At 44.9% G+C, this 12,655-nt stretch overlaps 1 protein-coding gene across 1 annotated transcript; it reads left to right on the top strand.

Moving 5' to 3' along the window:
• The first annotated feature begins 5,273 nt into the window (after nucleotides 1-5,273).
• Nucleotides 5,274-11,001, top strand: LOC117047333 (cytochrome b reductase 1). Its single transcript, XM_033150407.1, has 4 exons — nucleotides 5,274-5,289; nucleotides 7,572-7,780; nucleotides 10,362-10,516; nucleotides 10,611-11,001. Exons 1-4 carry the CDS (start codon nucleotides 5,274-5,276, stop codon nucleotides 10,894-10,896), a joined length of 666 nt encoding a protein of 221 aa, XP_033006298.1. The 3' UTR covers nucleotides 10,897-11,001.
• The last annotated feature ends 1,654 nt before the right edge of the window (nucleotides 11,002-12,655 follow it).

Here is a 12,655-nt window from a genome sequence, read left to right as displayed (position 1 = left end):
TGTGGCGCAGTGCAAAAAGGGTGAGGATTCGTCAGGATCCGCGCTTCAGAACCCTGTTTTTGGGCCGTGGTGTCGCCAGAAAGCGGTGGACCCGTGTTTTTTGTGGTGCAGCCTGTGCCCCTGGCTTTGATGTGTGATTTGCCGGTGAGTTTGATGTGGCGCAGTGCAAAAAGGGTGAGGATCCATGAGGATCCGTGCTTCAGAACCCCGTTTTTGGGCCGTGGTGTCGCCAGGAAGCGGTGGATCCATGATGTTTGTGGTGCACGCTGTGCCCCTGGCTATGATGTGTGATTTGCCGCTGAGTTTGATGTGGCGCAGTGCAAAAAGGGTGCGGATCCGTGAGGATCCGTGCTTCAGAACCCCGTTTTTGGGCCGTGGTGTCGCCAGGAAGCGGTGGATCCATGATGTTTGTGGTGCAGGCTGTGCCCCTGGCTAAGATGTGTGATTTGCCGGTGAGTTTGATGTGGCGCAGTGCAACAAGGGTGAGGATCCGTGAGGATCCGCGCTTCAGAACCATGTTTTTGCGCCATTGCGGCCTCACGGAATAGTGGAAACGTGATTTTTTTGGTGCTGCCTATAGATTAATATTTGGTCTAGAGTATCATGGTGGTTTTGTTTTGTTTCAATATAAAAATCATATGAATTCATGTGGATCCATGCCTCGGATCTATGTTTTTTGTGGTGCAGAACCCCGTTTTTGGGCCGTGGTTTCGCCAGGAAGCGGTGGACCCGTGTTTTTTGTGGTGCAGGCTGTGCCCCTTGCTATGATGTGTGATTTGCCGGTGAATTTGGTGTGGCCCAGTGCAAAAAGGGTGAGGATCCGTGAGGATCCACGCTTCAGAACCACGTTTTTGATCCACGGTGTTGCCAGGATGCCGTGGATCCGTGTTTTTTGTGGTGCAGCCTGTGCCCCTGGACATTATGTGTGATTTGACGGTGAGTTTGGGGTGGCCCAATGCAAAAAGGGTGCGGATCCGTGAGGATCCGTGCTTCAAAACCAAGTTTTTGCGCCATATTGTCGCGAGGAAGCCATGGATCCCAGATTTTTGTGGTGGAGGCTGTGCCCCTGGACATGATATGTGATTTGACGGTGAGTTTGGGGTGTCCCAATGCAGAAATCATGAGGATCCATGAGGATCCGTGTTTTTTAAACATGTTTTTGCACCATTGTGGCCCCACAAAACAGTGGATGCATGATTTTTTTGATGCTACATATAGACTGAGATGTGGTCTACAGTATCATGGTGGTTTTTTTTCATTTGAATGAAAAAATCATATGAATTCATGAGGATCCGTCTAGATCCGCCTTTTACCCTGGACCAACAACAATGATGTTGTTTTTTGTACCCCACCCATCTGACTGGGTTGCCCCAGCCACTCTGGGCAGCTTCCAACAGAGATCACCTCTAACGATGAGTGTTTTATGGAAGAATGGATGCCCTTTTGTGAACTCGCGAGCAGGATTTGAGCTATGAACAACAGAAGGGATTCGATTGTAGCAGTTATAATTTAATAAATAGAATGTGAAGTTCAGTAGAAGGGGAGAAACGACAACTCCATGGAGGACGGGGCGGGAAGTTGACAAAAATAAGAGAAAAGACGAACTTGCGTTTTGAGTGAATGTGTTAAAAATTGCGGGGGGGGGGGGAAGCGAGTGTGCACTCGCTAAGACTGCGTGGTGAATTGGGAGTAAACCAAAGAAGAAGTTCCATTGAACTGAATGGGGATTGCTGAATTTCCTTGAGTCTGCAGAAGGCGGCTATGTTTTATAACTACAGTATTCAGTTTAGAAGGAAGCCCTGCTGTGTTCAGTTGGGCAGGACTGCAGCCTCATTTTCTTAAGCAAAATTAAGATCGCAGCTGCCACTACTTCTGCTTTTTCTGCAACAAGTTGAAGCTCTTGAAAGCCGGCTCTGTTGCACACAACCAGAATTGTTAACACAGAGATCTGTCCCAGAGCTCAGGGCTCTTTTAAGTATTCCATGTTGCTGAATTCTTGGCTCCCCACCCCACCCCCGGGTAAGGGAGAATGCAGAACGCATTCATTGCCCAGAGAGCTGTGCAGTGCAAAGCATACTTGACTTATTTCTGAGTAAACGTGATCCAGCAGTGTGCTCCAAAAATTCTACCAAAAAAAAGCATTCTTCTGAGGCGTAGTCCGCTTATTTAATAGCACAATCAGTTTCTCATACCATGCGCAGCAAAAAAATAAATAAGGAAAAGTAGCCTTCTAGCCCCCACTCCCTCCCATGACTGCATTTTTTGTGGCAGGGTCACGCCACATCTGGATTCCGTCAAGTGTATTCCGTTGAGCCAGGAAAGCTTAACATTATCTGTGCTTCCTGTTTACCGATGTTTGACTCATTTGATGTGAACTGAAAACTGGAATGTTTTGAGCCTCCTTTTTTCTCCTTTTCATTTGGGGATTGATTTGATTTTGCTTACCCCGTAAGTTGTTTCATTGTGTTGTAAATTTGGGGCGGGGGGGGGGGTTATCCACCATGACTGAGCTGGATGGTGCATGAGCCAGAAAAATAATGTCACCTTTAAGGTGGGAAACTGGTTAACAGCACATGTATACCCGGAGACTTAATCTGAGTAGGTTTGTTTTAAGATTTTCGCCCAAGGCTGTAGATGATAATAGCTGTCTTAGGAGCATTGTGCAGTTGGTAGAAAATTAACACACTCGAACCTTGACCAGCGCATTCCACAATCCAGCACGCTTGCAAGAATTGCAGTGGAAGGCCATCAGTGGCTACTAGCCATGATTATTACGCTCTCAATAGAGAGAGCCAGCGTGGTGTAGTGGTTAAGAGTGGTAGACTCGTAATCTGGGGAACCGGGTTCGCGTCTCTGCTCCTCCACATGCAGCTGCTGGGCTAGTCATACCTTGGGCTAGTCATACTTCTTTGAAATCTCTCAGCCCCACTCACCTCACAGAGTGTTTGTTGTGGGGGAGGAAGGGAAAGGAGAATGTTAGCCGCTTTGAGACTCCTTCGGGTAGTGAAAAGTGGGATATCAAATCCAAACTCTTCTTCTCAATAACAGTTGGAGGCAGTAATGGTTCACAGTGGCTGTTGCTGAAGACCACAGGAGGGGAGATTACTCTTGGGGTTGTATCCTGCTTGCAGGTTTCCTATAAGGATCTGGTTGGCCACTGTGAGAGCAGGATACTGGTCTAGATGGGCAGCCATTGGCTTGTTCCAACAGACTCTTCTTAAGTTTTTTATCTCCCCTGCCCAGCCAAAATTTGTGGCCAAAAACAGGTTGTCCTCATGCAGCACACTATCAGTAACACTGCATGTCTACTTGAGAAGACATAGCAGGGCTTACTCCCAAATAACTGAGTAAGATTACAACCTTGAATGTATGTTTTGTATCCACGCCGCCTTATTTCTTCATGCTTCTGTTGTGACTAAGGCTGCAGTCCTACAAAGTTTTATACAGTTACCTTGGAATATGCCCCATTGAAAACACTAAAGACTTTTGAATAGACGTCTACAGTGGTACCTCGATTTTGGAGCGTCTCGGAAGCTAAACATTTTGGTTTTCGAACGCCAAAAACAAGGAAGTAAATGGTACTATTTCCAAACGTGCCTCGGAAGTCGAACAACTTCAGCTGCATTTCCCCCCACCCCCCACCCCCAGTTTTCTCCATTTACTTTGCAGACCGCCCTTTACACCTCGGTTGTCGGAACATTTCGGAAGTTGAACGGTCTTCGGGAGTGGATTACGTTCGACAACCGAGGTACCACTGTATATGGTATTCCACTGTAAGTGCAGTTAAAGTGCTGGGTTGATTTCACGCCATTCTCAAAGTAATTAGTTTTAATAGCATCCGGTAATAAGAGGCACCAAAGCTGGAGAATAAAGACAATATTACAATTCGACTTTAAAAACAACGGTATTTGTTATGATAGAAAATTGGAGAAAGAAGACTTCTATAGTTCAGTCCTGTACAGAACTCCCACTGAGTTCAATGAGTTTGGTTGATTGTTTATTTAATTTCTATACCACTTAATATATTAAAAATATTTTAAGCGATGTACAGAGAACTGAAGCAACATCAAACAACTTAAACAAAATATTACAGAAATACACAGTTACATATAAAAATGTTGCATATATGTATATCTATATCAATTCATTTTCCTTCTGACATTTTCCAGTATAGAATTACAACCTTAAGCTTAAAACTGTATGTTATGGTGCAGCATGTCAGTATACTAAGGTAATGGCGACTATGGGGTTGCGGTGCTCATATCGCTTTAGGCCGAGGGAGCCGGCGTTTGTCCACAAACAGCTTTCTGGGTCATGTGGCCTAAACAGGACACCGTGAAAGAAACCAGAGCGCATGGAAATGCTGTTTACCTTCCCGCCGGAGCGGTACCTATTTATCTACTTGCACTGGCGTGCTTTTGAACTGCTAGGTTGGCAGGAGCTGGGACAGAGCAATGGGAGCTCACTCCATCACAGGGATTCGAACCACCAACCATCTGATCGGCAAGCCCAAGAGGCTCAGTGGTTTAGACCACAGCGCCAACAGCATCCCTATGTCAGTATACTATTTAGAACAGGGGTGGGGGAACTTGTGTTTCTCTAGAGCTTGTTAGACTAGACGCAGGGGTGGCCAACTCCCAAGAGACTGCAATCTACCCACAGTTAAAAACTGGCAGTGATCTACCCCCTTTTGGTGGGTTCAGGTCGAAGTTGTTGAGCTTTTTTTAGGAAGGAGGAAGGAAAGTTGTTGAGTTTTTTCAGGGAGGAGGTAAAATGCTGAGCTTTTTTAGGGGAGCCACAGTTGTTCAGTTTCCTTTGGGGGAGCCAATGATCTACCAGTGATCTACCGCAGATGTCCAGTGATCTACCAGTGGATCACGATCTACCTGTTGGACATGCCTGGGCTAGAGCTCCCATCACCTGTAGCCAACATGGTCATTAATGAGAGTTGGTGAGAGATGATGAGATCTGTAATCCAGCAACATTTGGAAAGCCAAGATTTTCCCACTCCCCTATTGATGCTGAGAGGGAAGTGGCAAGTAACATGAGGAGCAGAGATGATATTAAGAAGTACAATAATATACCTATTCGTGGTTAGTTCTTTTTTTCCCTCAACTGCGTTTTATTTTGGTCCCCGACTTTTTGAGTGAGCAACACTTGGCTTCCTAATGTTGATTTAAAATTTCTTATTTGGGTACCCATCGCTGCATTGTACATGTCAATAAAACAGTGTTGAGGTGCAGAGGGGAGTTTGATAAGCGAACTCTGACAAGATGCGACGTAAAGAAGGTATAACTTGGGTACGAGAGGACAGGGCGATGGAAGTGGAATAAATACTTAACGTAAGGGGAGAGAACTCTTTGCACAGCCTAACAAGACTAAGAATGCATATCAAGAATGCGGGAAGACAAAGGGGGTATTGAGTTGTAGAAAAGCAGAAGGGTATGTGGAAAAGGAAAGAACTTGAACTGTGTGCATTCCTTGGCAACAGTCTGTTTTCAGTTCAGCCAGGTTGCTGCAGTCAGGTCACATTATTCTTCAGCTGTAGCAATTGCATTCACCTGAATTACCTGTCGCGTTAGACGCACAGTAATGCGGAACAGCTCACACAATGTAGCTTTTTACAAATGCATATAAAATATTATGTATGCGCTCTTAAAATTGAAACGTGCAAATCCGTTTGTGTGGTTTGCAAGGATATGTGCCAGGAACAAAAGAATGTGATCCGTCAGAGGACTAGGTTTTTATTAGCATTTGATGCTCTTATTAGAGGAAGCCAAAACGCTTCTTGGGGGGGGGGGGAGAGGCTACATGGACAGAATTGTGTGCAGCCTTCTTCCTGCCCCAAAATAAAATTATGGTACACTTTTTAAGCATCTCTGTGCCTGCTTGCCAAAGACTTATTAAGCCCCATTGGACTCAACAGGACTTGTTGGCATACAAACATTCCTACGAGAAGCTGCATGTACACACTTAATAGCTGAACTTTCTTTGTTCTTCTGTGTTTAAACTGGTGCTCTTTCCCACAACCTGTTGAAAACAAGGCGGCCATATTCCCAGTCTGAATGTGCTTTTCTCCAACCCCTTGGAGGCAGGGAGAAAAAGCTGTGAAATTGCAGAAAGGTTGTGTACAGTTAACTTGAAAAGACGACGTCTTCAAATGTCAATATTGTGCTTCCTATAGCATAGGGAAATATACATTGGTTCCAGTTCCAGGACATTCCATTTAGGAACAGAGTTTTCTTTATGATTTACATAGTGGATGTGTAGACCTTGGCATGCACTGTACATAAATTAGAATGTTTTATAAGGCTATAGAGCCTTAAAGGTGATGTTGTTCATAGCAAGCAACTGCTGTGTTCACCCCTTCTTCCTGAACTGACTTTTTCCTGGCCAGGTGAGTTACGTTGGCTGGAGAAGAGTGGGGGAAATGGATTGGGTTTAGTCTTTCTGCATTGACATGCCACTTCAGGAAATCTCAGCTGCCTCTGCCTCCAAGGAACTATAGATAATAAAGTTGTAGGAAGGTTAGGTTTTTTTGTGTCTTTACCACATTGCTATCCAATTGCTAATTTGACGATCCATACTACACATTTAAATCATATTCTACGCACATTTAAAGCATGTCTTCTCCCCCAAAATTCCAGGAACTGTAGTTTCTCCCTCACTGAGGGAAGATGGTAGGGAAAACAGCTTTAAAAAAAAGGTTTCCCAGCAGAGGTGTTGCCTGAAAGGGATGGGGAGCTCCTCAGATGTTGCTGGATTCCCAGCTTCTTTCAGCCTCGGCCAGTGTGGCCCAATGATCAGGGAATTCCCCATTTCTGGAGTTAAAAGAGTTAGTGGCACCATGGAAGGAAGGGGCCAAAGTTACGGAGAAGTGACGTCTCAGCTCGGCATGTTCCATTGCTGCATAACATGGTTTATTTAGCAGGAAGGCTCACAGGAATTTCATATACAGGTAGTTAGCCGTGTTGGTCTGCCATAGTCAAAAACAAAAAAAAATTCCTTCCAGTAGCACCTTAGAGACCAACTAAGTTTGTTCTTGGTATGAGCTTTTGTGTGCATGCACACTTCTTCAGATACACTGAAACAGAAGTCCAGAAGGAATTTCATACTGTGCCACGTGAAGAAGAAGAAGAAGAGGAGTTGGGATTTGATATCCCGCTTTATCACTACACAAAGGAGTCTCAAAGCGGCTAACCTTCTCCTTTCCCTTCCTCTCCCACAACAAACACTCTGTGAGGTGAGTGGGGCTGAGAAACTTCAGAGAAGTGTGACTAGCCCAAGGTCACCCAGCACCTGCATGTGGAGGAGCGGGGAAGCAAACCCAGTTCACCAGATTACGAGTCTACCGCTCTTAACCACTATACCACACTGGCTCTCTGTCTGGTACTCCTCTTGAGCAAGTTTTGGCTTTTGAAGAGGGGGCGACTTCTTGAGCGTCCATAGCTTTAATCCTCAAAATCTGATAGGTATAATTTGAATAACACAAGAACGGCCTTAACATTCTGGGGGAGAGAAAATCGTTTCCTTAAAATTCTCAACTCTTCCCTTTCTTTCTCCACCTCTAGCAATCATTGTGTACCGGTTACCATGGACTTGGAAATGCAGCAAATTCCTGATGAAATTAATCCATGCTGGGTTAAATACCATCGCTCTGGTGCTTGCAGTTATTGCTCTGGTGGCTGTTTGGGATTTCCACAATGCCAAGAAGATTCCCAACATGTACAGTCTGCACAGCTGGGTCGGGCTGACGGCTGTCATTTGTTATGCTCTGCAGGTTAGACACCGTTTATAAATGGCACTTAAAGAGGTGGAATAAGTTGTCCTGTCTTATCTTTATTAACAGTATGTTTGCACAGCTGAACGGCCTCTGTTTGAATCGCTTTAATTGGGCACTTTGTATTTACCACAAAAATGCAACTGTTTGTAAGCAGGTAAGCCATGTGTTCATTGTAAGCAGAATAGATTATGTTAAAATGTGCAAGTTTTCTTTACGTAGGCTGGATTCTCAGTATACAAATTCATTCATTTCAAGCACTTTTTTATTCCCCCTGTAATCAAGCAACACCTTGCGGGGGGGGGGAGAGAGAGAGAGAGAGAGAGAGAGAGAGATAAAGAAAGAAAGAAAGAAAGAAAGAAAGAAAGAGTTTGCCAGCATCTTGGAACTGACACCACAGGATGCCAGTGAATAGGGGGGGAAAGATAACAAAAATCTATCCATTTCAGTCTTTTCGGCGGAAGGGGGCATCAACATTTTTTCCAAGTACTAAGCCACCATGCTAAAGAGGAAACAGCATTCTGTATGCAGGGTAAAAATACATTTTATGCAAAGTAATTGTGTGGGTTCCTGTTCAGACATTAGCGATTCCTTTTGCCTTGCCAAAGTAAAAATCTGCCCTGGGTTCAAAAAGTTTCCCCTCCCTCCACCTCATAATGGATGGTACTAGGTGTATTTCATATAAGGCCGTACCTGAGGTGGTTTGGAATGGTTCTTTAAAATGGTAAGACGGAGGAAGAGAAAGGTTTGATTCAGTGTAAAGCTCTGCAGCAGGAACAGGAAGCCTGTAGCCCTCTAGTCGATGTTGGGCTACAGATCCCTTCAGCCAGCATTTTCAGGGATAATAGGAATGCCCGTCGGATATGCTGCCGATCTACCAGAGGGCCCCCACCCCTATTCTAAAGCTCCCATATAATAGAGATTCTTGAAAGGTGAGAAGGGAAACCCGACAGTAGGAGCTTAAAAAGCAGTGAGGGCCTACCTAGACACAGGATAGCCACTGAGATTCAGAAGTAAGCCTCAAATATCGACGGGGCCTGAATCTATTCCGGCTATTGGGATTTCAAAGCACAATTCAAAGTGTTGGTGCTGACCTTTAAAGCCCTAAACGGCCTCGGTCCTGTATACCTGAAGGAGCGTCTCCACCCCCATCGTTCAGCCCCGGACACTGAGATCCTGCGCCGAGGGCCTTCTGGCGGTTCCCTCACTGCGAGAAGCAAAGCTACAGGGAACCAGGCAGAGGGCCTTCTCGGTAGTGGCGCCCGCCCTGTGGAACTCCCTCCCTTCAGATGTCAAAGAGATAGACAACTACCAGACATTTAGAGGACATCTGAAGGCAGCCCTGTTTAGGGAAGCTTTTAATGTGTGATATTTTAATGTATTTGATTTTTGTTGGAAGCCGCCCAGAGTGGCTGGGGAAATCCAGCCAGATGGGCGGGGTACAAATTATTATTATTATTATTATTATTATTATTATTATTATTATTATTTCTGGTAAAGTTGCCTGACGCTGCTGTTCACAAAAGATAAGAGCTCACCAGCGCTGCGTTTCCTCAGCCACAGAGTGAATGCAACACAGCGAGTAGCACCGTTTTGTGTGTGTGTGTGTGTGTGTGTGTGTGTGTGTGTCCCCATTGTTTGCCAGAGCACCTGTGTAGTTGCTCTTTGTGCCCACTCAAAACTGGTCTGTCAGCTCCATGGGTGAATGCCCAGCTTGCTTGTGTTGCGGCCGGCTCTTCGGTTTGGAGGTGCGCACAAGGAATGCTTGGATCTTAGCTGACGAGGGCCTCATTTATTTGCTTAGGAAGACGTTTTAAGGCAGTTGGAAATGAGTCACAGTGACACCCGCTCCTAATTTGATATTTTACCCTTCTATCTGGTTCTCGTTTGCTTTTCTGCTGTACAGGGGAAGAGGGCATAACTCTGCCGTGTGTCGCTTGGACTTCTGGCTCCACATTTTAACAGCGTCCTCCTCTTGGCTTCTGTCTGTATTGCATGTGTGTTTGACAGTTTATGCATCTCAGTAGGCTCCGGCCCACGGAAATTTATGCCGCCATTAATTGGATATTCTTTAAAGCGCCGCAGGACTCCTTGGCTGAGTTAGCATGGAAGGCTAAGCCAAACCGTAACTTAGCTTGAACATGTGAGTGGGTGCGCTCCCAGAGAATATATCATGGCCGCTTCAATCCTTCTCCTTAAAAAAACAAATAAAATAATTCAGTTTTACAATTACCGTATTGGCCCGAATATAAGCCGCACCCAAATATAAGCCGCACCTTTAAAATTCAGGGGGGGGGGAGAAAAAGACAATACCCTAATATAAGGCACTCGCTTAAAATTCTGCAGGCACTCACACCCGTTCTGTTTTACCGTATGTTTATTTCGGCAGTGATATCGTAAAAGCCAATTTTTGTAAGGTCGCAAATTTAAGTCGCGCTTTCAACTTTTCACGGTCAGAATTTGGAAAAAAAAGTGAGGCATAAGTGAGGTGCATCATTTCCCATTCTTGTGGTTATTTTAGTCTTTGTGTTTGTGTTTAAACAACATCTACCAGTAAAAATAACTTGCTGTTTCTGTGCAGCTTGCTCTAGGTGCTGCTGTCTTCCTGCTTCCCTTTGCTCCCAGTTCCCTCCGGGCAACCGTGATGCCAATTCATGCCTATTTCGGCCTTCTAATCTTCGGAACGGTGATTGCAACAGCCCTCATGGGAATCACGGAAAAACTTATTTTCGCTTTGTAAGTATTTTTTTTATTTACGTCGTCGTGGTTTTCTAAAAGCGAATCGGTGTTTTTCTTGTTTGGTCTCAAGCGCTGCTTTCTTTTTCTCCAGAAAAAACCCTAAATATAGTGATTCCCCCCCGGAGGCCATCTTTGCCAACGTTCTTGGTGTCCTGATTTTGGTCTTTGGTGCTGTTGTTTTGTGGATGGCAACAAGGCCCCACTGGAAGCGCCCGCAGGAGCCGGATTTGAAAATCTCTCACCGAAATGGAGGAACGGAGGGGTCGACTATGACGGACTGCAGCAACGCGGAGAAGTCTGACGTGGAGTTCAACAGCGAGGCAGCCAGAAAACGCAACCTGAAACTTGACGAAGCTGGTCAGAGGTCAACCATGTGAAAGTGTTGGGTGCTACAGCCATACATCTCTCAGTACCAAAAGGGCTATTTCTCTCCCTCGCCCCTTTAGCTGTGCAACAACACAATATATTTTGCTTGCTTAGTGCTACTGGATTTTCATATTCATTGATGACGAGGCGGCAAGGACTTTGATTCTAGAAGAACTCGTGTTTATGGGTCGGTTGTTCTGAATGTAACTCTTCATCAACATGGGGCTGGAATGAAGCATGTCAGTTTTCCGCTGGGACAAGGCCTGTTGTCTTGAGCTGCTAGCAAATCTTTTTGAGGAGCAGCTTGCCAGTGTGGTGCTCCATGCCTTCCCATATTTTTGGGGTGAGCGGATCCAAAAACCACGGCAGTTTTATCACTAAAACAAACAAAAACGTTAAGGTGTTTGTAACGGAAGGGTCTCTAGAAAAATGGCATATAAACCAATTACTGTAGGAGAAGAACAGCACAGGTATTGAAGGAGGGGAAAGGTTTTGGGGGGGGGCAGACATTGCATGAAGATTTGTCAAAATGATTACAGTCTTCCTATCAGTGTTGCTCAGATCAGCCCCCGTAGTCTCAGAAGTGCGATCGGAGTTCTGTTTGTGCCATTCTGGGTTCTCTTAAACAGCTGGCATGGCAACATCTAACTCCTTCATCCCCTGATTTCACACAAGCTTTGGTGTTTAGGGTTTTTCTTTTTTACATTGCACACTTCATCTCATGTGAAACCAAATACAGTGATGCCCCGCTCGACAAATGCCTCGCTAGATGAAAAACTCGCTAGACGAACGGCATTCGTCTAGCGGAAGGCTGCCCCGCAAGACGAAAAAGTCAATGGGGCTGCCTTGCAAGACGAAGTTTTTTTCCGTCTAGCGAAAACTGCTATTTGCATTGGTGCTTCGCTAGACGAAAAAATCGCTAGACGAAAATACTCGCAGAACGAATTATTTTCGTCTAGCGAGGCACCACTGTAATTGGCACCCTAACAGTATTGGAGGGCATAGTCTGTTAAACACGGCTACCAAGAGTGTTTCTGCACAACAGTGTGAAATTTTATATGGGTTGCTCAGCCACCGCGTTTGGATTAAAATGGTCCCGTTGTTTCTGTGACTCCAGTGGGACAAAAATCCAATATAAGTGGAAGGGTGTTTCCTTAAGAGGTTGGTGGGTTGCATTCTAAAGCAGTGCTCTTCAAAACACTTTGGAATATTAACCTCTTAAAGGCACTGGTAGAAATGTTCAACAACTGTAAGAAGAAGGATGGCATGCTTTGCACACTTTTTGCTATAGGAAAACTTTATGCAAAAGCATTTTACCTTTAGTTTACAGCCTGCACTTTGTAACTTTACAACAACAAAAAAGCCCTTGCCACGGTCACATTATTACAGTCTATATTCTAGTTCTACAGAATAAATTCATTTGGCACAGCGCACAGACGAGTAACTGCTTCCCGTTCATATGCCAAATGGCAATCTGCCGATACGGTACCCTCATTCAGCTAAACAAACCATAATGCTATTTATTTAAAGAGCTGGCTGCTATTTATAGTTGCATCATTTCTTAAAGGGTCTTCTTTATAAGAGCTGCAGTTTCAAAGAGATCTGGGGAGGGAAGGAGGTTACAAAGGAAACGCCTTGGAATTGAAATCGGAACCTTTATCGTGGACACATTAGGGAATGTTACATAATTTTGTAAAATGTAAGGAAGCCAGCTTGACCCTAGGTAATGCTAAGCAGTATATTCAGCAGGTTGTATTTTTAAGATCTCGG

This window comes from Lacerta agilis, chromosome 1 (assembly GCF_009819535.1).
Source record: "Lacerta agilis isolate rLacAgi1 chromosome 1, rLacAgi1.pri, whole genome shotgun sequence".
In the NCBI taxonomy this organism is placed as follows: Eukaryota; Metazoa; Chordata; class Lepidosauria; order Squamata; family Lacertidae; genus Lacerta; species Lacerta agilis.
Note: the sequence above shows the minus strand (reverse complement) of the source record. Positions and strands in the feature narration are given on the sequence as shown.